This window comes from Talpa occidentalis, unplaced genomic scaffold, assembly GCF_014898055.3.
Source record: "Talpa occidentalis isolate TD23 unplaced genomic scaffold, MPIMG_talOcc4v2.1, whole genome shotgun sequence".
Taxonomy (NCBI): Eukaryota; Metazoa; Chordata; class Mammalia; order Eulipotyphla; family Talpidae; genus Talpa; species Talpa occidentalis.
In genome coordinates this window covers 67,533,433-67,561,182 of record NW_026555331.1, presented here as the reverse complement: position 1 = coordinate 67,561,182, position 27,750 = coordinate 67,533,433, and the positions used below count along the sequence as shown (strand labels likewise).

General features: G+C 34.7%; 1 protein-coding gene across 3 annotated transcripts in view; it reads right to left on the bottom strand.

Annotated features, from left to right (window-relative positions):
• RB1CC1 (RB1 inducible coiled-coil 1) overlaps window positions 1-27,750 on the bottom strand; it is a 76,487-nt gene that overhangs the window by 32,444 nt on the left and 16,293 nt on the right. For 2 of the 3 annotated variants that reach the window (XM_037506696.2, XM_037506689.2), the window contains exons 2-15: window positions 21,864-21,979; window positions 20,913-21,034; window positions 19,435-19,561; window positions 19,097-19,267; window positions 12,698-12,900; window positions 10,948-11,374; window positions 9,180-9,350; window positions 6,592-6,776; window positions 6,243-6,429; window positions 6,078-6,159; window positions 5,788-5,849; window positions 3,620-3,723; window positions 3,100-3,226; window positions 1,112-3,012 (exon numbers count right to left, since the gene is read on the bottom strand). In XM_037506696.2, coding sequence (XP_037362593.1) covers window positions 1,112-3,012; window positions 3,100-3,226; window positions 3,620-3,723; window positions 5,788-5,849; window positions 6,078-6,159; window positions 6,243-6,429; window positions 6,592-6,776; window positions 9,180-9,350; window positions 10,948-11,374; window positions 12,698-12,900; window positions 19,097-19,267; window positions 19,435-19,561; window positions 20,913-20,983 — 3,818 coding nt within the window. In that variant the 5' untranslated portion in view covers window positions 20,984-21,034; window positions 21,864-21,979. Of the gene's footprint in view, window positions 1-571; window positions 820-1,111; window positions 3,013-3,099; window positions 3,227-3,619; window positions 3,724-5,787; window positions 5,850-6,077; window positions 6,160-6,242; window positions 6,430-6,591; window positions 6,777-9,179; window positions 9,351-10,947; window positions 11,375-12,697; window positions 12,901-19,096; window positions 19,268-19,434; window positions 19,562-20,912; window positions 21,035-21,863; window positions 21,980-27,750 lie in introns of those variants that run through there. The other variant, XM_037506711.2, reaches the window with a different exon arrangement.

Below are 27,750 nucleotides of genomic sequence, written 5' to 3'. Positions count from 1 at the left end.
AATCTGTATTTCCCAGGATTCCCTTTACAACTTCAATTCTGCCAACGAACAGAACACATGCAAGGTTTGGAAAAGAGAAAAGTCAACCAATTGGAATTTTTTTCCAGATGTGCTGCTTACAGAGTTTCACAGCAGCTTCCTGTCAAGTAACTAAGAATTACCCAGTTTGTGCTGAAGATTGAACCATATCATCGGGGCTTTGAAGAGATTCCTGAGTGTTGCAAGCAGCTTCCCAGTGAGGCATGGAGAAACTTTCAGCTTTGGTGGGTACTTCAGTATCTGTTTTGCTGGTATTTCACTACGAGTTCTCCTGGCTGGCCTTTCAGCAGGGACTCCCTTTTGCCTTCACTCTCCTAGCCCTGTAAACATCCATGCAGGTCCCAACTGCTACATTAAAACCCATAAACTCCAGGATACATAAAAATTTTCTCTTCAAAATAAAGGGGGAGGTTAACTGTATATGAATGTGACAGAGTGACAATCACAAGTGTAAAAGTGATGAGACAAAAAAACAGAATAAATATATAATACATATATACATATTTTTTCACTTGAAAAATCAATGATAGAATTGATAATGTTCTAGAAACTGTTTATTATGCCATACAACCCCTCAGTAAATTTTAAAGAAATACTCAAGGCCACTTTCTCTGTTTTTGGATAATCATTTTCAAGTTTTTGGATAATCGCTTCATACTTCTCTTCTGTTGGGTGACTTTTTCATCTTTTTGTTTTTCAAGAGCACTCAAAAGGCAGTAACATAAGACAGTAACAATAATAAAAGTGCCCCAAAATCCACATGCCACCACTGCATAAAACCTGAAATTTAAAAACATTATCTTTTGAACCAGAGAATATATAAGAAATTGGTGTAACTGAAATACCAAGACATTAACAATGATAAAAACTTTGTACCCTCGACTTATGATGTACCTTTTATTAACCACTGCTCAGAGGAAACTGATATAACCTTAAAAAAAAGAAAAATTTAAATAATCTCAATTGCTCCATTTACCTAAAATCTATAAGTAAATCAAGGTACTATGACTACACACAATTAAATTTAAATTGACCTAATTTTTTAATTTTATAATTACAGATTAATTCTTACCTTTTTGCTATTTGAGTTTCAAGATGTTTAACTTTTTCTAGTAACTCTTTCTCAATAGCTTCTCTCTCCAATTTAAATTCTTTTAGGGCAATCTGAATAGCTTCTTCTTTTTCACTAGTAAGTTTCTGAATTAACTGTTCTCTGTCTTGTTCCTGGCTCATGATAAATTTTTCTTTATCTTTCTCAAGTTTCTGGATAATCGCTTCATACTTCTCTTCTTGTTGGGTGACTTTTTCATCTTTTTGTTTTTCAAGAGCACTCAATTCTGAGTCCAATTTTCTCTGCAGTTCAACTATTTCTTCCTTCAGGTTTTTTTCTATTTCAAATGCTTGGTGCTGCATAGATGTAACTTTGTTTAATTCAGCTTTAAGCATATTAGATTCTTCTTCATGTCTACTAATTAACTCTGAAAGGCATTGATCTTTTTCAAGTGTCATTAAAGTTCTTAACTCTGCCAAGTCCACCTGATATTTTTCATTATCATCCTGAATCTTTTGATTTAGTTTGCTTATCTCAGTTCTCAAATTTTCTGTTTCTTTTTCAAGAAGAGACTTTAATGTCTCCTTCTGTTGGGTTTTGCTTTCTTCCAGCAAAATTTTTATTTCATCAGTTTCTGCCTCCTTCAATGCAAGCTCAACTTCTAACTTACACCTTGTATCTGACAAATCAGAAACCTTGAGTTTTAATTCCTGTAGCTGTTGTTCTTTTTCCTGAATAATTGTGGCATGAGACTCTTGTATCTGTTCAATTCTTTGTTGATTTTCCTTTTTTAATTCTTCTAAAGAAACTTTGTGGTCTGTCATAACTTTCTCAAACTCCTGTGTGTGTCTGACATGCAGTGTGTCCTCTAACTCCTTTAGATGACTTTGCTCTAAGCACTGAAGTTCTGCCCTCAACAACTGAATCTTCTCATCATTTTCAACATGTAGCTTTTTTAAATCTTCTAAAGCTGTCTCTCGTGACTGTTTCAATTCATTAATTTCACAATTTTGAGTGTGCATTATACTTTCCATTTCTAACAATTTCTGATCCTTTTCATTCTGCAGGCAGATGACAGCTTCTTTTTCATGTTTAACCAAAGCAAACTCATTGTCTTTATTCTGTAAAACCTCCTCAAGGCATACTAAGTCTCCCTTCAATTTTTCAATTTTGTTCTCGTTTTCTTGACTCTCCTTTATTAGTGTATCAAGTTTACCTTCATATTCACTTTTTAAAGACTGTAGTTCTTTTTGATGTTTTTCATTTAGTGTTATTTCTAGCGAAAATTTTACTTGTTCAATAACATTTCTTATTTCTACTGCTGTACATTTTAAAGAATTTGAGAAGTCACACTGTTCTTTTTGAACAAATGTTCTGAAGTGGCAAAGGTCTTCCTTGATGGTTTGAATGCTGAAGTGTGAGTCTTGGGCAACAACCTTACATTTTTCTAATCGAACATTTAGAGAAGCATGATCACCTGACTCCTCTTTACCACATACATTTGTATCCTGCATACGTCTACTGTCTATTGCATTGATAACTGATGAATAAAGTGATTCTACCATCATTTCTGGACTTTGTGGATCACTTATAGGATTAGGAGATGACAAATTTTCTTCTATTACAAACTCATTCACAGCAGACATAAAATCTGATTCAGGACTTTCTGCTAATGAATCCAAGTCTAATGAAGCTTGGTGAATAGTCTGTTCTATGTTTGGATGGGGGATGGTTTCAAAATCAAATGTATGAGCATCAATGCTATCTGGAGATAATTCTTCTAAGGGACATACTGTAGGACATAAGGGATCCTGAACAGTAAGTGGAGGAGGAGTTCTTGGTGAGGTAGTAGTTGTAATTCCTGTTGTACTTTCTATCCTTGGTGAGGAAGCTGACTGTGGGGATGTCTGACTCACGGATGCCTGGAAAAAAAGAGGAAAAGACTTATAAAGCTACAACATATACATTTTACGCTAATGAAGAAAAGCATTTGAAAGCATTTAATTTGCCTTTTGTTCACTCAGAAGATCTGTGATGGTCTGTGACATTTCATCCAAACTTTGTGCTGCTTTTACCAAATTATGTAGAGCAAGTACATGCTGGTGCAGAGGTTCAAAATCACAAAGTAAAGGAACCCTGAAATAGAATGCAAGCAAATTAGATTTCTGATTTCTTAAAAGGTAATCACATTAAAAATTTAAACCTATATCAAAAATAGCTACAGTATTATTCTTTTTTCAATAAAAACCAGGAATAGTTTAGAAACCTTAAACATCATCAATAAAGGGATAAATTAGAAATATCTCACGATTAAGTACTAGACAAAACCAACTACATGTATGACATGATTTTCATTCTATTTTATCTTTGTTCTCTGATCATTTCTACATTCCTCAGAGATTTCTTAAAGTATCAAAGCCAGTTTACAATAAAAATTTCTTTATCCTGAGAATGCTGTTGGTAATTTCCATAGCTCCAGAAAAATGAAAACATATGAAGTTAATAGTTAAAAATATAAATGACACTTACCTGAGGAACGGCTGAACTTCTGAAGGGCAAAATGACTGCAGAAACTCTAAATCTTTTAATGAAATATCTGGAAGTTCACAGTCAAACTTCCGAGGCTTCTGAGTCTATTTGGAAAAAATAAATTACAGGAAAAATATAGTTGAAATTTACAAATGGTTTCTTACTATAATCAGATTCAATGTAAGAAATAAGCAAAGAAGTGTTTTTTTTTTTGTTTTTTTGTTTTGTTTTGTTTTTTTGGTGGGACCCTTGCCGGCGGCTGGGAATGAACCTGCGCTGCAGAGGCTGTGGGCAGCCTTACAGCCCAGCACTCAACCGCTGCGCCACCAGGGAGGCCCAGCAAAAAAGTTTTAAATGCTTACTCACACAATAAATAATAAAATAAAACTGAAGAACGATTCAATGATTATATTGCATGTTATTTTTCTGAGATTTTTAACTTGGACACAAGAACTATCTGTTATTAACTGATGTGCTTGTTTCTCTTCATTTCTATGTCCAGTATCTTTTTATGAAAATTCTAGTATTCCCCAGAATTTCAAAAGAATCCACATGTACGTAACATATAGGCTATTCCTAAAGTTATACTTCACCTACAGCTTGATCATGAAGATCTCTCGAGCCCACCCCCTATATCTAGTTTTTTTTTAAAAAAACCATTAGCATGCCTTGCTGTTTGAACATGGTAAAAATAGTCTTTTACCTACGTAACATTTCCATCCTTGCCCTTAATCTTTCCATTACTTTGTTTAAAATGTAGTCAATATCAACTTCATTAGAAAAAACTTTCTGGTGGGTACTACTACTTCTTTCTTTATAATATAGTCAAATGTGCATATTTGAAAATAACTGTAATTGTTTTAATCAATAATTAAAGTACACTGAAAGATAACAAGATACTTTTCATTAAAAAGCGTAGTTGGATAAATGACTATAGGAAACTGTCTATGACATTGCTCTTTCTTGATATAAAAAAGTACTTATGTTTAAAATCCTAAGAAATCCAGCAGTACAAAAACATGTTTAACAGTTAAGGAGTACGGGCCTCCCCGGTGGAGCAGTGGTTGAGCACTGGGTTGCAAAGCTGCCCGCAGCCTCTGCGGTGCCGGTTTGATCCCTGGCTGCTCCCAGGCCACCGGAGGAGGGTCCCACATGGCGCGCAGACCTCTCCTGCCACCCGCTGCTCCCCTCAGCAGTGTACTTCAGTCCTTCTGCCTGCTCTGCTCCCCGCTCTGGTGAATTCGCTCACCCTCCCGCACTTCTGACTGTACCCAGTGCATGTATAAACAAACAAACAAACAAATAAATAAAAATACATGCCTCTCTCTCTAAAAAAAAAAATAAAATAAAATTAAAAAAAAAAAAAAACAGTTAAGGAGTACATCTGAAAACAAAACAAAATATCTATTACAACATTTCCCAAACTTCAATTGTAGAATCATTTTTCTCATATTAAAAAAATAGCCACCAAAGGTTCCTGGCTTAGAAATACAACATATTAATTCTCCATGGCTCCAATAAAAACGCCTGAATAGTCACTTATTCTAAAACATGAATGAAAGAACAGTGGAAAAGGAGTTTGGGGGATGAGGGGGTAGGATCAAAACAAGGGGGGGTGGGAATTGTATGGGGACTATAACCAAGATGAAAATGCATACATTGTGCAAAAATGAAAAATGATGTAAAAAATGAAAAAAAAAAATGTAGGTACTCTGGTTACTGTTATTGCTATCAGTAATAAACTCTTCTGTCTCCGCAAAAAAAATAAATAAATAAATAAAAAAAACTGCTCAACAAAAAAAAAAAAAAAGAAAAAGGGGAGGAAAGGAGAGGGGACAGGAGGAAAATGAAAGGCTGAGAAAGGGAGAGAAAAGAAAGAAGGAGAGGGTAAAGAAGGGGAAGGAGAAAGACAATAGAACAGTAAGAGAATATTCCTACCTTAAGAAGGAATTTTAAGATATTTTCAATATCTTAACAATGTAGTATGGCTTCTCCTATGTTATAAAGACACTTGGTCAAAAACTATGAATATATCTTAAAACTTTAAGCCAACTGGCTTTGAAAGCTAAAAATGTTCTCCAAGCTTTTGATAAACATCTGTACTTCTAAAAGAAAGGTTAGAACACAAATAGAACTTAGCAATCAATGGTTAAAAAATAAATACATACACAAAAAGAGGGAGGCCAGGAGTCCAAACCCCTAAACAGACGATTTCTCAGGAACGATTTCCCTGGGTAAAGAGATTAACAATATAAAATTAGCTCTAGTTTTGAAAAAAGAATGACAATTCTACATATTTAAGCAACGGTTTAAACTCTAGAAATCTTAAAAGAATATTATCTCTACATTTTGATGGTAATAATATATACAAGCTATAACCTGCTAATTTCGTATTTATGAAATAAAACACCTTTTTTAAAAGAAAATCTTTTTCAAGTTATCAATCAAAAATACTTACTAAATAATTTTCCAAAGGATTCCCTTTTTGATTTTTCAGCTTCATATAATCGCTTTCCGTCTTTAACTAAAGCACCAGCCCACTGAGCGAAGAAAAGCTTGTTACTATCACACATCACTTCATAAATGGCTCATAGATAATTTATAAAGAATTCAATCTGCATACCTCCCTGTAGTGTTTTATGAACATTTTTCTCCTTACAACCTCCACTACAGCTAAGCAGTACATTTGAGGAACTGTACTAAGGGCTTCGACAATTTTGACTCTTTCCAACAGCTCTATTACGAGGCGGAGCAAAGCTTGCAATTTTTCTCCATCTTGATCAGCATGAAGCATTACAAAGCAACACCACCTATAGAAAGAAACCAAACCATACAAACCCATAAAATAACTTAATCCTAAATTAATCTATCAAATATACAGTAATACACAAAAATTACTCTATCTTTAGGGAAAAATTTAAAAAAAAAATCAAGTATAAAATCCCTAAGTTAGCTCTAATGGAATCACTTACTTCAGTCTGACATGTAGGTTATTTGCTAGTTCTTGTTTGGCAGTGGTACACTTCTGTTTAATATCCAACAGTTTTCTATGATTTTGTAACATAATCATCAACTGATTTGCATGACTCAGGCACAAATCAGGCAATACAGATGCATCCTTCAAGTTTTCAGCTCTCATCTGATTAGCTAAAAATCCCTTTGAGAAAAAATATTTTAAAGGAAATTAATTCTGTATGATGAAAGATACAAACATTCAAAAGGGAAATTTTTAGGTTAAGCATTAATTTTTAGGTTAAGCATTAAGTTACTTTCAAACAAGATTTTGAAATCTGCTCTTTTTTTAAAGATTTATTTTATTCACGCATATAAGAACTGGGGTGTAGGCCACAGGTGGGGGGGGTGGGGGTGTGTGAGAGGATTCACCAGAGACAGAATGGAGAGCAGAACAGACAGACTGACTAAAATACACTGCTCAGGGGAGCAACAGGCGGGACAGGAGAGGTCTACTATGCCATGTGGGTTAGCTCCCTGGCTAAGGATCAAACTCGTGCCATAGTGGCTGCTGATAACTTCAGGGAGGACCTTGAAATCTGCTTTTCTGAATGTAGTATATATGAGATTGAGATGTAGTAACATAAGATGGAGAGCTTGTTAAGAAATTTACGCTCATTTAATTTTGTTCCATTTTCACGTTAAAAAAAAAAGCAAGCCAAGAAAGATAGATAATGATGATGGATTAAATCTAACAAGGAGTGTTCAATCACATATTGTATATGTCCCTAAAAAAAAAATGATCAACTGAAAAGTCATTCTGCTTCCCATTACTTCTGAGTTAAATTCTATTCCACTGATCTGTGTTCAAATTTTAGAACAATGACTAACTTTTGTAATTCTGAAGTACATTTTATTACTTGGTGGGAAAAAATTTTTTTTTCCTTTTCCTTGGCTATCCTCACTCGTTTATTTTCATAGAGAAACTGTACCATTTTGCTAAGCAGGGATTGTGTTTAAACTACAAATTAATTTAAATAAGTACACCATATTTAAGTAACTTTTAAAAGAATAAAGCAAGGCTCTAATTTTATTTATCTACAGCATATACTTGGCCACACAGACAAAACTTTTACACCATAAAATTGATTATTCATAGGTTCTAAGGGAAGAACAAATTTAGAACCAAAGTATTAGTAGAATAAATTTAAACCATAAAAGCCAGTGTTAGAATCATAAAGGTCAACTCTTGCTACAGGCTGTTTTGCCAGAGTACTTTCCAGGGTGGTTGAGGACAAAGTCATGAATTTTAAAAAGTCACTTGTGGGGGTGGGGGGGAATCTCTTAGGCTAATCACTGTTCAAACTTCTATCACCTTCTTTTGGTTATAAATCTAATTTGACAACAGAGTTCTTAGAAAATTGCAGTAAGTTAGACCTAAAATCTTAAATAAAATCTTAGTAAATTTTTTAAATTTCAGATTTTTCTGTTCTTTATAGAACTCATTTGTTTTTAATTTTTTGAGGGTGAAGGCAGTGAAATGTTTAGTAAAATAACTTTTTATCATATTCTTTTATCATATAAAAAGATGCTGATGTTTTCTGGGCCACTCACAATATTTTCTTTTTTTTTTTTTTAAAGCTTTATTTATTTATTTGTACAAACACTGGGTACAGTCACAAGTGCGTGAGGGTGAGAAAATTCACCAGAACCAGAACAGGGAGCAGAACAGGCAGACTGACGAAATATACTGCTGCGAAATACACTGCGAGCGCGGCAGGAGAGGTCTGCGTGCCACGTGGGACCTGTGGCTGGGGACAGAACCGTGCTGCAGAGGCTGCCCCCAACTACGTAGCCCAGTGCTCAACAGCTGCACTGGGGAGGCCTACTCACAGCATTTTCATACTTCATGTTTCAAGATGTTACCTAAGGTAGCTAACTTTATCAAACCTGAACATTAAGAACATACCTTCTTTATTACATGGAAACAATACTACATTAAGAACTAAGTGAAGGGCCTCCCCTGGTGCGCAGCGGTTGAGAGCTGGTCTGCTAAGCTGCCTGCAGCCTCTGCAGCACTGGTTCGAACCCCGGCCACCGGTAAGGGTCCCACAAGGCGTGACAGACCTCTCCTGCCACGCCTGTTGCTCCCCTCAGCAGTGTATTTCACCATCTGGCTCTGGTGAGTTCTCTCACCCTCCCGCGCTTCTGACTGTACCCAGTGATTGTATAAAATAAATAAATAAATCTTTAAAAAAAAAAAATTAAGTGAAAACATGGTACACACCAAATTGATATTGCATTAAAAGTATCTGTATAAAAAACTAAAAATTCTTTTCCTGAACGAAATTTGAAATAGGCACCTGAGAGCCTCCCTCAGAGCCTAGGGGTTAAGTCACAGTGCTATCACTACTAGAGCCTGAGTTCAATCCCTAGCCAGGAAACTAACCACATAGAACAGCCCTCTCCTCTCACCCGATGCTCCCCTTAACAGTGGTGATTTTCTCATCCCACCTCTGACCTATACATACCAGTTCTTCCATGCAAAAATTAAAAAAAAAAAAAAAAAAAAGAAAAGAAATTGAAAAAAAAAAAATTAAATAAGCACCTGAGCAAGTTCTTTCTGTTCATTCACCAGTCGGCTGCAGCTAGCAATCATCTGATCCAGGGCATACAGGCGATCTTCAAGACCTTTAATGGCTTTCATATTCTGATTATCAAGTTTGGCAATAGTTTGGCGGCATTCTGCTATAAATGGCCGAATAATCCTTGGATCAAGCTAAATGACAAGAAAACAAATTGAATGATATTTTTTCAAATAGCTCAAAATACAGATCAAACTATCTGACAGTTTCATGAAGAAAATGTGGAAGAAAAACACAGAAAAGCAAAAAGTATGAGAAATCTAAGTTATATTTTCACAAGCAGGTCAAGAACAGAATTACAATGTTAATAAAACACAAATAATGAGGCTTCCCTGGTGTCGCAGGTTAGAGTCTCAGGGCTATGAAGCTATCACCAGCCACTGTGGACTGAGTTTGATCCCCAGCCAGGGAGATAACCCACATGGCACAGCAGACTTCTCCCATCTCACCCGCTGCTCCCCACAGCAGTGTATTTCAGCAGATCCACCTATTTTGCTTCCCACTGTTTCTGGTGAATCCTCTCACCCCCCCCCCCCACATGGTCTCTGGCCTGTGTACACCCCAGTTTTGTATAAAAATAAAAATAAACAAATATGAAACAAATAAACAGAAACAAATAAAAATGAATCTTTAAAAAGAATACCCGTTAAGTACCACTGAATATACTGGAATGCATAAACAGAAATGTAGTTCCAAGAATTACCTTTCAAATATGCCACATTTTAATCATTTCTCAATATTCCATAAAAATTTTATTTTCAAGGTCTTATATGAAGTAAAACACTGCTAATAAATCACACGTTACTAGTCATTGTACTTACAATCCAACTTTCTCTAAAACATATCAATATGTTCAAACCAGCTGCCTCCTGGTATCGTTATTCTCAATCCATCTCCTCAAGGAATTTACTTCATCAGCTGTATTTTCTTACTCTTCAATTTCTCCTACTTCCTGGCTTTAATTCTATACAAATTTTGGAATGCATGGAATCTAAAAAAGTTATCTCAGGACTGCGCACCTTTCCCTTGAAAGAATACAATGGTGATATTTTTGTATGTACTCTCCATAAAAATCATTTGGCCAAAAATCACCAATGACTTCATTTCACCAAAAGTTCTTACAGATTAGGGTCCCCCTGGTGGCACAGGGGTTAAAGTCTCAGCGCTATCAAGCCATCACCAGCCAATGCGGCATGAGTTCGATCTCCAGACTGGGAGCTAACCCACATGACACAGCACACCACCCCTGTCTAGCCCACTGCTCCCCTCAGCAGTGTTTCACAGTATTTTGGAATGGGTCCCCTTAGCAGTGTATTTCAATGGATCTGCTTGTTCTGTTCCCCACCTGTCTCTGGTGAATCCTCACCCCTGCACCTTTGGCCTATACTCTAGTTTTGTGCAAAAATAAAAAAAAATTAAAAATGATTTCATTTGTCCAAGGTCATATAATTGGTTATGAAATCTCACTTTAAGGTTCATTATTTCCACTATAACATAATACTCATTAACTCTTGACTATAAAATCCATTTGGTATAAATAATTTTTGGAAGTACTTAAAATGATACAAGGAATTTAGATAAAAGGGGTCATCTGTATGGTGAAGAAGGAAATTTCTTTTAATGGTAAGCATAGTGTACATAGACAAGAGAGTGATATGCAATGATGAACACCTGATACCCATGTTATAAACCAATGTTACTTCAATAATTTTATAAATTAATATTACTTACCCTGCTCATAGAATCAAAACACTTTCTGACCAATGATTCCACGTCATTAGGTCTATCTTGCACATTTATCCAGTCTAACAAAGAAACATTAAAAAAGGGCAGATCACCATCTTTAGCATCTACTGTAGTTTCATCCCGATGGACAGTACTTGGACAAGGCTCCCTAATTTCTTTTCCACTCTCAGTATCTGTGGTATCTGGGGCTACATGTTCCACTGACTTGTGAAATGAGGTTAACAAGGATTTGCTAGTTGTTCTAGGTATATCAGGAGAGAGCACCAGTTCAGTGGAGGTTTTCATTTCAGCCTTTTCTGAGTCTTCATGTTCAGGTAAAGAATCAAGTCTTCCCAAACACTCCCTGTAACTATGTCTGGTTAGGCACTCCAACAGCGGAATCTTCGCCATTACTGAAACTGCTGTTCCTAAACTTAAAATACAAAAGATCTGTCAGTAAAATAACCAGATTGCTTTATCACAGAACAGCATTTTGAAAGAAACATTTTATTATCAGACACACAAATCTTACCACCTCTATTAAACATATATAAATTAGTCTACGAGGTGTTCTTAAAAGAAATCTACTTTGTGAATAGAGATGTAAGTATTAATACATTAAAATACCACTGTAAAGTAAAGGGAACCATTTTATATTAAACAACCTAAGACTTAGCTTTTATCAAGCCTTAAGTAAAAAAAAAAAAAAAAAACCTTTATAAAAAGGATTTACCATGGCAATCCCTTAAATTATAACTTTGCACTTAAGTCAGTATACTTTTCATACAGTAAAAAGAGAGGACAAAATTAACAATCCCAATAAAAATTAAGGCTACTCTTGCATTCATTACACCCTGAAAATAAAGAAACAGGTAGATGTATGTAGTCATAAAGCATGAAGAAGAAAAGATGAAATGTTGAGGCATGTAAAATGATTCAGGCTCCTATGAATGAACATAACAGAACTTTGCAAAAAATAGTTTAGTGAAAGGTTATTATAAAAACTTTAACAAACTCTTTCAAGTCTTAATCAGTGCCTTTCTTCCCAAGATTCGTCACATTGTCAACTTAAGACAAAAATCTTTTATAAATATTCATGCCACAAAATAGAAAAACTTTAAGTAAGGTTCACTTGAATTTAAAAGAGAAAAAGAACATGCTATTTCCCTTCTATTCAAGGTATTTAAAAAAATGCAAACTCAAACCAAAAAAATGTGTACACAGACACACTAGGGCTATATTCATGCTGAATTGTATATGTTTACATTTATTGTAACGCTTCTTTTATTTAAAAAAAGGTATCAGATGTGCTTGTATGTAAAGAGCAAGAAAATCAATGACAGGTAGAACACAAGGCTTTCATACATGTTATCACCTGGCATTATTTAAAAGGGAAAAATTCTTTGCTAGTCTAATGCTTGGGAAAGTTTGCATTTACATTAGATGTGTTATTTTTACAGTTACCTTTACTGTAAAGAGTGTATTGCAAGGCTGCTTGGGTTCATGAGAGATAGCAGAAGTATTTTTATCTTTTTAGATGAAACACAAGAAAAAGAAATATTGGAGAGCTATAAAATGTCACTGATTTTAAATTTTTAAATTTAAAGTCTATAAAACACCCCTAGAAAGATACCAAAATGAACCCCAATTATAATGAACATACAGCCTTTTGAAACCAAGTACAGTTACTTAACATTATTTATAAATTACAATGTTATTTTAAACAAACATTTTATCTATTTGATGGAAAACATACTGAGTAAGTTTTAACTTGATGTCTTCTATGGATTGCAGATAATTTGAATAAATACTTTCGAACTTGAAAAGTAGTTTTTGATATGAATTTGAACAGTCTTCCAGATTGGCCATGATTGCAGCCCAGCCTTGGTGTTGAAGATGTTCATCATGGACGAGACCTTCACAGAAAGAGCAAAGTTTCTTGGCAACTTCGTACATTTCCTGTATTGAAAAGAGAAAAAACAGTAAAATAAAGGAATCTTTGTGTGCACATGTATGTATGAATGCATTCTAAAACATTTAAAATATTGTTATGGAATGCTTTGGTATATCTCTGTTCTGCTTATTGTTTGGGACATGAGGAGGAAGAGAAAACGCCTAGCTCTTTGCTGCTAGGAATATACATCAGTAGAGCATACACAGAAGACAAGTCAGCCATAACTATCAAAAGTAAAATGGTATCTATTATTTAACACAGTGATTCCTCTTACAGGGACTTATCTTGAAAAATTTAAATAAAGAATACTAAAATCCTCTATTTCAATACTCTAAAATGAAAGGGAACAACCTCAATATCTACCAAGAAATTGGAAAAATAAAATGGAAAATGTAACATTAACAAAATATCTTTATACACAAGAATAGAGAAAGATGAGTATACAGCATTAAATTTAAAAGGAAGGATGCTGACTACATAAAGTGAATTTTCTATCCTTGTACTATTATATAAAAATAGCAACTACAGCTTGCCTATAGAGTGAAGTGCAAGCGATTTAAGGAGGAGGAGGGGAGAAAACCTAGAAAACAGCATACTATTCGCTAGGGCCTCCACTTTGGCTGGTTTCCTTCATGTCTTTTGGAAAAAAGTGAACATTTCTTAAGTAGGACCCCAAAAGCAAGATTACTGAAAAACTGGATATTAAACTAGGAATATCTTTTCATCACAACACTATTAGTTGAAAGAAAAGGCAAGCTACAGAAGGGCAGAAGATATTTTCAATATATGAAGCTGAAGATTATAAAAAAGGTACCTATAAATCAATTAAAGGATTAGTATCCCAATAAAAAATAACTAGAATAACTTTATAAAAAGGATATACAGAGTCTCAGAAATGTATGAAAATCTTCTCATTCTTGTTATCAAAGAATCACAATAACCCACTATCACACACCCATTAGAATCACTAAAATTACAAGCAACCAAGAAAATCAAGTATCAGCGAATTTTTGAACAATCACACATTGCTAGTGGAGAATAAATGGATACAACCATTTCCAACAACTTTGGCAGTATGTAACATTCAAAAGAGACATGGTGGGAGAAATGAAAAAGGCGCACCAAAATATGTATGAGGATATTCACATCAATTTACAATAGTCTAAATATTGAAACAATCTTGTCTCTTTATCAACAATTCAATAAAATATAACACATAGTAATGTGTCAATTAATGATGTTTTGGTCAACAACAGAGGACATATATAGCAATCCCAATAGCTCATACCATAGAGTATATGTGTGCATCAGGCCACACCATCTAGATTTACATAATTACCTTCTGATGTTTATATAATGATGAAATTGCCTAGAGATGCACTGCTCAAAACTTATCTCAGGTGTCATTAATTGACATGCGACTGTATCTGTATAATGGAATACTATGTAGAAATGAATATAAATCATTATTACATGAACTGCATGAATAAAACTCAAGAACCTAATTTTGAATAAAAGTGGGCAAAGAGAAATTGATTTCATTTTAAATACGTGAAATTAAAAGAGGCAGAGCAATCTGTGGTTTGGAAGTTACAGCACTGGTGAACTTTAAAGCAAGGGGATTAGAGGAGTTAGTTTTGGAAGAAAGCATGCAATAGAGATATTATCACATTATTATACTTATGTCCAATTTTAAAAAATTCATTAAAAATGAATGCACAATTATTATTTGTGCAGTTTCCAATATGTATACTCTTAATAAACAAGAATCTATAATTTTACTAATGAAGATAACTGAGCCCATATCATGCCACAAGTAAACAGGGAAACCAGATTTAAACTCAGACAATCTATTTTAACTCTATAGACCACACTCTTGACCATTAAATTACAGTATATCTAATTTCTTCTATAATGGATTGTCTGACCTATGTCAGTGTTTTGGTTATAGCAGCTTTTGAGTGTGTTTTAAAGTCTGAGAAAATTCTCCCCTCCACCTTCTATTCTTATTCCTCATAACTTTCCTCAACACTCCTAGAAGCGGATTCTTCCACATGAAGTGTATTTTATCTACAACAAACTAAATGAAAAGACGCAAAGCATGCCTTCACCACAAATACAAAAATGATCATCATGGCAATTTCAACTGTAATTCATTAGTTCACAAATAAATATATTTAGAATGTGATACTAAAAATGTTTTTTTGCTTGTCTATAATTTATGTTGTTGGATAGAATTTTATTGATATTTTTGTTGCTGAGATTGCAATGTTTCCCATTTTCATTCCAAAGCAAGACTAGGAAAGAATTCTGAAAAATGTTTATATATTTATCACTTATCTACTCACTTTATTAGATTTTCTTCTAAAACAATCATAACATCGTCTACATTGGATGCTTTATCAATGCTCTCTTTTATTACACAAAGTTGGTTTATTGGAAAGAGGCAACAAGGTGACAGCATACCAAAGTGAAATGTGGCAGGACTTATTTGGAGGCAGTTAAGAGGAGCTTAATAGAGGATTTGGCTCGTATTGGGTAGACTTAAGAAACATGGTTTTACTCTGAATTGTGTGGTTTCCAAAAGCAGGGAAAAATTACTTCATCAGGTATCTAAATAATCATTTAGTTCATTTTCTTATTTCAGCGCAATTCCTGTAAGTTTCAAAAGAATACAGAGTATTGGGCCTCCCTGCTAGCGCAAGGGGTTAAGACACAACCTATGAAGCTGTCCGCAGCATTTGCAGCACGAGTTCGAATCCCAGCCAGGGAGCTACCCACATGGTGCAGCAGATCTCTCCTGACTCGCCTGCTGCTCCCCTCAGCAATGTATTTCAGTCAATCTGCCTGTTCCGCTCCCCACTCAGTCTCTGATGAGTTCTCTCAATCCCACACCTCTGGCCTGTACCCCAGTTCATGTATACATAAATAAATCTTTAAAAACAAAATACAGAGTACGTGATTTCTCATTTTTGCAAAAATGGCTCTAGTATTTCACTGATTTGAAGCTGATTATCATTTTATATTTGGTAGATTGTATCATGTTTCTTTTCTGTCTTTCCAGGGTTATTTTATTACAACAGCTGCTAAATTTTATCGAATGCCATTTCTGAACATATTAATATGATCTGGCATAGTTTTTTCTGTAAGGTATTATTAATAAGAAAATTAATTATGTTAATACATTTCCAAATACTGAACTTTCCTATAATATACTGTCTTTAAGCATGTTTTACTTTTTGGAGTTATATGTAAGAAAAAGAAATAAATTCTGTTTTCAGGGTACAGAGTATTAAATGTAGTACAAAGAGCTTTTTAAAATTATTGTGGTAAAATATACATAAAATTTACCATCTTAACTTATTTGAGTTACAGTTCAGTAACATTAAGTCATTCACAGTGCTTTGCAACCATAACCACTACTCATCTGAAGAACTTTTTCATTAGCCCAAACCAAAACTCTGTATTATTAAACTACTAAATGAACATTCCGCTCACCTCCCAACCTCTGGTAACCACTATTCTATTTTGTCTACATAAATCTGACTACTCTCTGTACCTCATATAATTGGGGTCATACAGTATTTGTACTTTTGTGTTTGGCTAATTTCACTTAGCATACTGTTCTCAAGGTTCACCCTGTTGTAAATTGTATCAAAATTTCTTCCTGTTTTTTTTTTTTTTTCTTTTTTAAGATTTATTTATTTTTATACAAGAGCTGGAGTACAGGCCAGAGGCGTGGAGGGTGAGAGGATTCACCAGAGACAGAGCAGGGAGCAGAACAGGCAGAAGGACCGAAATATACTGCTGAGGGGAGCAGCGGGCGAGACAGGAGAGGTGGGCCAAGCCATGTGGGAATCTCCCCGGCTGGCCAGGAATCGTACCCGGGCTGCAGACTGTGGACAGCTTCACAGTGCTACACTCAACCCCCTGAGCCACTGGGGAGGCCCATTTCTTCCTGTTTTAACCAGAATATTCCACGGTGGGTATATATACCACATTTTTTTTAAATACAATTCATCATGGTGATGGACATTTGGGTTGCTTCCACCAGTTGGCAATAATGAGTAATGTGCTATGAACAATGGTATACATTATGCTTTATTAAATTATCTTGGAAATATTATTTTAATTACTTAAGACTGTGTTGACAGGAAAATACAGATTTGATTATCATGTTTCACAAATTAAAACCTTTATTAAGTCCTTTATGTTTAATGCGTTAACATCCACTTTGTCAAATATTAATACTGCCATTTTTACTTCTATTTTTATCTACTACTTCTGGGCATACCTTTCTTCTCATAGTTAAGCAACATTTTAACTATATTACTTGCAATGATAGTTGTTTTTTGAACCATATTATAAAAGTTATCATTTAATAAAGAGCTGTTAAATTGACAACTGAAATATTGGAGTGTACTAGCCTTGTTATTTTGTTTAGTGTTCACTTTAATTTCTTATTCTTATTACTTCCTTTCTAGTTTTGCTGATCAATCAAGTATCATTTATTCTTAGCTCTTCTCTGCTACTTTTCGTCTCCCTCACTCCCTCCCCATCTATCTCTCCTATTTCTGTTATCACCCTACCCTTGCCTGGATAAATCTTTAGAATCCCTTACCTTGCCACCGTGTATCACTAGATATTGCCAAGTTTATTTCTAGATTAATCCCTTTTCTCATTTCATGTATTTAGTTTCATAATTTTTTTTGTGTATTTTCATGTTTTCTACTCACTTAAAATTATGGTATTTGGTTATACTATAATTTTTGTATTTAATATTACATTTTTCTATCCACATGTTGTATTCTACACTTTTCAACCAAATCAAAAGTTTATTAGTTTCTAAATAGCATGCATTTATATAGATCAAAATTTTATTAATTTTACACATCCATATTCTTTGCTAATAATCAGAAAACAATCTAATGGACTCTGATTATTAAGTTATTGAAAAATAATTTTGTGTTCTCAAAAACATTTCATGGCTCTTAGTGCCTATTAAATACATCCTAGAAAGATGAGGCAATTCTCTCTATTCTCTTTTTATGTTGTATCCCATGTTTCATAAATGTATATAATACATTAAAACAAGCAGCTAAGAGTTTTACTTAAAAGGGGGGGAGCAAAAGTAAACACTCAATAATTTATAATTTTTGCTAATTTGCTAATTTTTACAAAATACTTTTATTTGGCTCATTCTAAAGATAGTATTTTTTCATGTCTGAAAGAATGTGGTTTAGTGCTGATAGCTTAAAACAGTTATTACAGGGCCTCCCTGGTGGCGCAAGGGGTTAAGACACAACCTATGAAGTTATCTGCAGCCACTGCAGCACGGTGTTCAATCCCCAGCCAGGGAGACACCCACATAGCCCAGCAGACCTCTCCTGACTTGCCCGCTGCTCCCCTCAGCAGTGTATTTCAGTCCATCTGCCTGTTCTGTTCCCTACTCTGTCTCTAGTGAATCCTCTCACCCCCCACACCTCTGTATGCATAAATAAGTCAGTTCTTGTATGCATAAATAAATCAATCTTTTAAAAAAACAAACAGTTATAGTAAACTACCAGAAGGTCAAAAAGGAGAGGCAAATAATTGGGAAATAATCAATGAGGATTATAAGTAGCAATATAAAAGCATGCATTACAAAGAAACCTGGTTTTCCTCTAGGTCCTTAAATATGAATATGGAGCACAAATCAAAATTTTAAGTTACATTCCCTTTGACTATGTCTACTGAAACATAGGCACTTTATTGATAAAGAAATATTCAAAATTACTTTAATAAATATCATCCTACATATCATCCTAGGAAAGACATTGAAGGAAATGTGTTTAAATCAGTTTTCCCATTCTAAGATCTTGTAACTGATTACAAATGTAGAATGAATAACAACATGATGGCTTCAAATTTAAAAATCAGAACTATTAACCACAAAATTTTTTTCAGTAAAGTTTTGTTATCCATAATGTTGTTTGCAAGCATCCTTTGTAATTCAGACTGCATGCTATTTAGATTTGACGTGCTGGCTTTTAGTAGTAATAAATTCATTAAGATCATTTACTGACAAATGCCTAACAGAAGTTCATGAAAATGATCAAGTACATGAATAAAATACCCTTTCCTAACTACACCAATTTTTAATTTTAAATTGTATTAAAGTAAATATTATGATCTCAAAATGTGTAACTGTTTATATCTTACCACTGCAAGTTGTGTCCTTGAGGCAACAGTATGAAAAACTGCAGGCATCATAAGAGACTCTTCAACTTTTATTTCCATGTCATTTTCTGTTGAAAAGGTAGTTTTAGGAATAGCAGGCGGACGATCACATAAGATCATTTCTTTGTTAAAAAGAAAAATTGGATTTGTGTCCTACAGAAATAAAAATGCAAAACCAAATAAACATGGAGTAACATGTGACAGCACGATGCCCTTGAAGGCATTATATGAAGCAAATAAACATTACTTTTGAATGCAGTTTCAAACCCTCTGATATGAATATAGAGCATGTATGTATGAAAGGACTCTTGGATACCTACCGTCCCAGCACTGTAGGTGCATACTCTACGATCTGCAGCCATGCATTCTCCTCCATTGACCACCAGCACTTGGTGCTGAATAGCAATTTTATATTTGCTATGAATGGCATGCTTAAGGTCTGCCACACTTTAAAAAAAAAAAAAAAGGAGGGTGGGGTAACAAAAAAATCAGTTATTTGCATTTGCTCAGCAACAAATTTATTATTAAAACAGTACTATCACCACAGAAGGAAATCCTATGGGGACTAAACCTGAAGGGATGGGGGAAGCAAATATTGTTTAAAAATGAACAATGATGTAAAAAATAAAAAAAATTAAAATTAAAAAAAAAAGTTCTACGCAATAATATCTGAAAAACTAATAAATTTCACTATAAAATCTTCCCCAAAATCAGTAGTAAAGTATGTAAGCTTGCTTCTGGAATTGGATTTCATAAACAACTAGCTCACAGGTGAAATAAATCACCCTTGTGCCACATCTAAAAGTGAAGTCTATGAAATACAGGCAGTAGACACATTTATTTTTGTGCTCCTTATATAACATAGCAAAAGAATGTGCTCAAATTAGCATCAGGTCTGTTAAAATCCTCAAAACACAGGATGTGTGTTGAAGTCTCCACGTCACATTACAAAACTATTAATTCTAAAAACATACGAAAATTGCTTCCCTTCTTATCTTTCAAAGAAATCATTACCTTAAGAGGCACAAATCATACAAAAAATAGTATTTTTTTCAAAAAAGGAAGAGCGTTTCATAATTTCATTTTTAAAATTAAGCATATTAATTCCACAATTTATAACATGCTCAGTATCAGATTTATTTGTTCTGTATCACTATTAATAAAACTATATGCAGACTGGAAATACTTCTATTTTCTTTCTGTTTGGGCTCCAAACATCCCCACCCATTCAAAAAAAAATCTCTATTTTCCACAATGTAAGAGAGCATTCCTTAGTCAAACTACTACAAAGCTAACACATTATAAGAAATCCCACTATTATGACTAAAAACATTCAACTGGTTTTAACTTTCTCATTAATAATAAACACTACTGACTTAATCCTATGAGGAAATAAAAACAAATGACTAAAAAACATAGGACTGATAGATACTGTTTTTATTTCACCAGCAATAATTCTGTTCTCAATGTCATGTGAAACAGATACCAACCAGCTATGAAAATTTATTTCTAGGTAATAGATTAAGTTTGAAGTCAGTTTGTTTGTAGGTAAATCTGTTTGTTGTAGATATTACATTCACAAAAAAAACAGAACAAAGCACAAACTTAATGAATTTAACTGTAGCATTTTACAGCAAGATGACAACTGTAAATGTATTACTTTGTGATAAAAGATTTATTAGTAAGATTTTCCATATTGCTACTCTTGTTAACAAAGAAAGTTTTCTCAAAATCAAATTCACTAAATTTTTCATGCACAAAATGCAAAACTGATGAGAATAAATGAAATACAGCTCACGTTTGCACTGTAAGTTCAGTATCAAATGTCAGGGTAGTTCCAGTGTTAACCAGAAATACATATAGCTTCATGATGATTTCTCTGGATTCTGTGAGTTTATACCTCACAATCTGATATGGTTACTAAAAAAATAGACAAGAAAAGTAGTTATTTTTACAAACACAACTACAAATACCTTCACATGAGATATACAGCATAATTGAACTACATAAATAGCAAAAACATCAAAATAGGCTTTGATGTTTAAGATAACTAAAAAATTTATTAGAGTACTACTTAAAAATAAATAGCAGTGAGTCTTGTGAAAAACTTAACTGTTTTAGCATGAAAAATAATTTTTTCTAAGGCAGAAAGAAGTCAGGGGTGAGAATAAAAGTTATTTGCACATTTCACACTGTTCTCATGAACCATTCTACATTAAGTAAAACCAAAAATACAAAATTTGGTCAAAGATTTTCCTAACTTCAAAAATTCCATCTCCACTTCTCCCTCTTGTCAGTTGCCTCTTAATCTGAGTTCTCCTTGCCTACTGTCATAGAAATGCCCCAAATAAGAGACTGCCCCTAATAGTTATATAACCTAATTCAATAGCAGAAAGCACACAGGTTTATTATGCAGAATATTTAAAATAACCTGCCATTAACTAGCTGTCCAAATGGAAACATTACTAAAACTTCCTCACCCACAAAATAAAGGTATAGATTTCAAAACTTAGCAATTTAATTTTTACAAATGGAGGTAAAAATCCCAAAGATTAATGAAAACAGTGAAAAGGGAACAATAAATTGCAAAAAAGTAGCTATCTTTTTATTCTTTCCTCCTGAACGTCATTGTAAAATTAGTAAAGGAAGAGACAAAAAAAATTATTTTTAAATTACTGTTCCCAAAATCATTTAAAATGCATTAGATAAAAATAAAAAAATCTTGTTAAAAGATGGAACTGTGACTTACCGTCAGGCACTATTGAAAAGGACTATCACTTTTCTTAAAAAGCAGATTAAAACTGGATTATGTTTGTTTCGCTTGATATTGGCAACTGAATGGCATTACTGGTAAAACTCAATGAACTGGAAAAAAAAATATGGATTATTATATTAAAAAATTCAGTATGTAACAACATATGGTTATTAGTCTGTTCCTTTTACAATTATCTTTGAAAGACTAACCCCTATTCAGTCTCTTGTCCTATGTCTTATTTCACTGAAATCACCAGCTATGACTCTGACCCACACCATTCTGTTTAAAGACATCAAATACAAGTCTTCAAAGAAGTAGCAGCAAACCCAACAGCTATTTCTCAGTTCTTAAAATGGTTAAAAAGAAAAAAAAGAGAGCTCTCAGGCAGTGGAGACAGACTGCCTGGATTTAATGCTGGCCCCATTACTTATGTATGATACTTTACTATTTGTTTCTTTTTTTGCAAAACGGGAATGAAAAAATTATCTGTAGCAGATCGTGATTTGCCCCAGGTGTGGGCAGAGTCTGTTAAGTAATGAAATATGAGAAAGGTGATGGAATGTGACTTCCATGATAGCTACTCAAGATTTTAACTACCATCTTGCCAGATGACTTCCTCCCTCGTCAGTTTTGCTGAAGTAGGCTACCATATGGAGAGGCCCACATGGCAAAAAGTTAAAGTTGGCCTCTGGTCAACAGCCAGCAAGAAACTGAGGGCCTCGGTCCAACAACCTGCAAGAAACCAACTTGACAACCACAAGTAAGCTTGGAAGCAAATCATTCTTCAGTCAAGCCAGAACTCCAACCCTGGCAGACATCATCAGGGCAGTCTTGAGATCCTGAAGCAGAGGACATAGCCAAGTCGTGCCAAGAAACTGTGAAATTATGAATTTATGTTGTTTTAAACAGCAAGATTGTGGTAATTTCTTACTCGGCAACAAACAATATGGTACCTCACATCACAGAGATATTGTGAGGATTAAGTGAGAAAATATGTTTATGTGTTAGCATGGCACTTAGCTAATTAAGCATTTCTTAGACTCCTCCTCTGCCAGTTCTCCACTGTCGGGACCTTACCTGTTCACCCTTGTAGAATTTACCTACTCACGCAGCTACCACCACAAGTGACTGCTGATACCCAAACCCAGCCCAAATCTCTCTATATTCAATCCCTTTCAAACTTAAGTGCAATCTGATTTCCTATGTGCAATCACTGTTACTTTTCTAAAACTGAACTTATTTTCTCTGCACCCTTATTTACTTTTTGCTTTTGTCCTCTTCGCTGACAAAACCTCCTTTAACCCAACCTCTTAAGTGCTATCCTAAAAATCTCATCTTTATCCAGATTCATAAACATCAGTAATCATTTATATGTGGTCAATTCAAACATAAATGCTTATTAACTATCTCTTCCTATTGCCACTGCCTTAAATCAGGCCCCCATAGTCTCTGTGTTTTACAAATGCCTCTCAACTTGCTACAGATCTCCTCTATCCCTAGTCCACTATCCTCACTACCTTCAAACAGACCATTCTAAATGAGAGGCTGCCAAGTTTTTCTGACACTTAAAGGTATTTATGATTATGATGATTTTTATGGCAGCAGCCACCATTTATGACTATTTGTTATATTCTAGGCAATTATTCAAAATGCTGCATTAAATGAAACTGTTCATTTGATCCTCACATGAATCCTTTAAGAATCCAAGTAGGGCCTCCCTGGTGGCGCAAGGGGTTAAGCACCGCACTATGAAGCAATCCACAGCCTCTGTAGCATAAGTTCGATCCCAGGCTGGCTAGGGAGAAGCCCATATTGTGCTGCAGATCTCTCCTGACACTCCCGCTGCTCCCCTCAGCAGTGTATTTCAGTCAGTCTGCCTGTTCCCCATTCTGTCTATGGTGAGTCCTCTCACCCCCCTGCATCTCTAGCTTGTACCCCAGCTCTTGTATGCATAAATAAATAAATCATAAAAAAAAAAAAAAGAATCCAAGTATATCCTGACTAATGTAATAGTCCTCCACTTAAGAATAGATGCTATCAGGGCCTCCCTGGTGGCGCAAGGGGTTAAGCGCCTCACTATGAAACAATCCAGAGCCTCTGCAGCATAAGTTCGAGCCCCGGCCGGCCAGGGAGCAATCCACATGGCAAGGCAGACCTCTCCTGTCTCGCACGCTGCTCTCTTCAGCAGTCTATTTCAGTCAGTCTGCCTGTTCTGTTCCCCACTCTGTCTCTGGTAGGTCCTTTCACTCCACACATCTCTGGCCTGTACCCCAGCTCTTGTATGCATAAATAAATAGATCTTAAAAAAAAAAGAAGAAATGGTATCATTCTAGTTTTACAAATAAGTAAATTAAATATTAAGGACTTAAGTAATGGCATGTCAATGAGTGAGGATTCAAACCCAGAAGTCCAACTTCCAACTTCTCACATCCTTAATCAGTGAACTTCCAATAAAACAACAAACATGGTTTCTTTTTCTCTGCCACAACTTCCCACCCTTATCCTCCTGACAACTCCCCAAATTTCCACTCCTCTAAACCACATTGTTTAAATTCCCTGAATAGGGAAGCTATTTAAATATCTCAATCTTCAGTAAGACATTTCTTCCTACTTAGAATCTTCTTTCTGTCTACTATTATCACCCCTTCCTCTGACTACCACCCCCCAATTTAATTACACAATCATGTCATTAAGCTGTGCTATGTGCTCTATGTGTGATTTTATGCTTGTATATATTGTGAGGCTCCTTTTCATATTTCTCACCTCTATTTGAATAACAAGCACAACACATTCCTGGGAAGTAGCTCTAAAATATTTTCTAAATAAAATGAATGAATGATGCTTTATCAGTAAAGGATTATCCTACATGCTTGTGGAGACTATTAAGAAGTCACATGCTTGACATCAACCGCAGAATGTCTTCAGCTTGTTCTCAAAGGAAAATCCATGGATTTTTCCAATGGCATGATCTCTTCAAAAATAAGGCAGACTCAGTATATCCATCAATAGCACACTCACCCCACCATTACCATTTATGGGTAATGTAATTACTCTACAAGTGCAGCCCAGTATTTTAACCCAACTACACAAAGTACTACCTGACTAACATATACTAAACGTATGTTCTTGTTATATACTACTTATTATCAAATTTTTTAATGAGTGAGGAAAGTGATTAGCAAGCCAACAAATTAAAGTAACAAAAAGGCATTTATCAATCAGAATCTCAAGAGCTGAATCCCTCTGTAAATAACAATAAGCAAGGTCCCCTGTCAACCTCTGTAGGATCTACAGTGTGAACAAGAAAAAACATACAGGGCCTCCTTGGTGGCGCACGCAGTTTAGCACTGCACTATGAAGCTGTCCACAGCCTCTGCAGTGCAGGTTCTATTCCTGCCGGCCACAGAGAAACCCACATGTCGCGGCAGACCTCTGTCTCACCCAAAGCTCTCCTCAGCAGTGTATTTCGTCAGTCTGCCTGTTCTGTTCCCAGCTCTGTCTCTGGTAAATCCTCTCACCCTCCCGCACATCTGGCCTGTGCCCCAGTTCTTGTATAAATAAATCTTTAAAAAAAAAAAAAAAAGAAAAAATACAAAATTTATTAAAACTTTGTTATACCAGAGTATTACCAAGTATATTCTGATATGTAATTAGTTGATCATATGGATTACCTTTCTACATTATTACAAGTGTTTCATAAATATCAACGTTGATGGTCAAAAAAGCATTTCAACTTAGTGAATTCACTATCATTTATTTACTATTTCCCAGCTTTTTAGTTTAAAGTCACAGATTCATATTTTTTCTTATGCATATGATTAATAACATAACTCCTCAGATTATGCACCAGGTCAACAAGGTCACACTATCCTTCCAACATCATATTTTAAAATGTTTGGTAATATTGCATTGTTTTATAAATGTTTTGACCATTAGAGTTTGATCTGTATGTGTTCATGGATTGATACTATGTATTGTGTACAATGTCAAGCATGAAATTTTTAATAGTAAATGAGACCAATAGAGTCCCTGAACTACTATGAACCTCAAATGCCAGAAAAAAAAAGGAAAATCCTCAATAAATATACTCACAAACACGGGTTTTGTACACGCAAGTGCCAGGAACTAAAGATGTAAAAATCCTCCTCTGCAGCCAGTAAAAGTAGATAGAAGTATCATAAATGCAATACTTTCCAAGGAGCGTTCAGTGACAGAGGGAAATATGTAGCGTACTTATACTGACATGCTAAGACGTGAAGCCATAAGGTAAAGCCCTAGAGAAGGCATGCGTGCATGAGAGAAGTGGGCAAAAGAAGAGAAGAGAGATTATCAAGGAATCATATGATTGTGTTCCATCATATGATTTATGAATGAGGAGTGAGTCAATATCACTAAATGTCAAACCCAAAATTATAGCCTTTATCTTACAGGTTAAAAAGAGCCACCTTGTTTTCTAGAGTATTAGGCAGCTGAAAGCATGGTGACAAAAATGGAAGAAATATTGGTGACAGAGGTATTCATTAATTTAGTCAGCCAAATCCAACATTTTACTGAGCTTATGTGCCAAGTCTGGGCATTCTGTAAACAAACTTGATGTGATCTTAAAACTCTGATAAAGTCTTAAAAGAGAAAAAAGCATGAAACAAAAAGAAAGTAAATATGTGTCAACAAATGCAATGAAAAAAAAATAAAAAGAGTGGGTAGAAGTACTAAGTTCATGCCACTGTGTGATCAAATCAGGATTCTATGTGGGTTCTATTTAAATGGGGTTATGGGATGAGAAAAAGCGTGTCCCAGAGGAAGGTGAAGTAAAGCAGTGTAAGACAACATTATTCTGAGACACTAAATGTAATAAAATCTTCTTTAATAATCACTCTCTTAGTTTAATTTAGGAGTAATGTATGAATAGAATGTCTCTATATCCAAAAACACTTAAGGATGTGTATTTCCTAACACCAAGGATTCTCTCATGCCAGAGTACATTCACCAAATCATGAAATTTAACACTGATGTAATATTATCATCTAACCTACAGTGCATTTTCAAATTACTGCCACAATAATATTCTTTAGAGTGTTTTCCTCCATCTAGGATGCAATTCAGAATTATATATTGCATTCAGCTGAATAATCTTTTTCTATATGAAGCAGTTCATAAATCTTTCTTGTTCTTTTCATGACCTAGGGGCAATACTCCTCTCTTATCAATCAGAGGCTTTAGAAATTATTGAAGAGCAAAAAGGACCTCAGTGCCAGTCCCCTGTTCTGTTCTGTAACATTTACGGTAAACAAGGGAAACTATCAAGCTGTAGCAGCTACTATGCGCCTTTTATAAACACATTATCTCTTCCTATGGTGTTCACCCTAAGAAACAACTCAACCTAAGAAACCACAATGTTTAGCAATACTGCAAAAATATTCAACACAAAACTTATTTGAGAAATACTGTTGCACACATTATGAACAATGCAAACAATTTCAAGAATAGTTTTATTGCGGTGACTCTAGAACCTTGGTTAAAGTTTGACTCTATATATGCACACTTGATAGCACTGTCATTTGGCTCCTAAGAAATGCTAATGAAGTGTTATTTTCAGAAGCAACTCCTGACCTATCCTAATAGAACAGCCCATACATTTACACATTGACCCATCATCTACAGTTTAGTCATCAAACTCACAGCTTTAGCCAGAAAACACCTTCTAAATTGTTACTCTCTACATGGTCATTTATTGTCAGCTACCACCGGTCTAGCAAGAAGAGCATTAGAAAATATCTAATTAGTAGTATCTGTCATCATTTCCCAAGGGTCTACGTGCACTGGTGGTCTGTAAATAAATGTCATATTTACAGCTTTCACGGGCACAAAATGCTCTTATTTA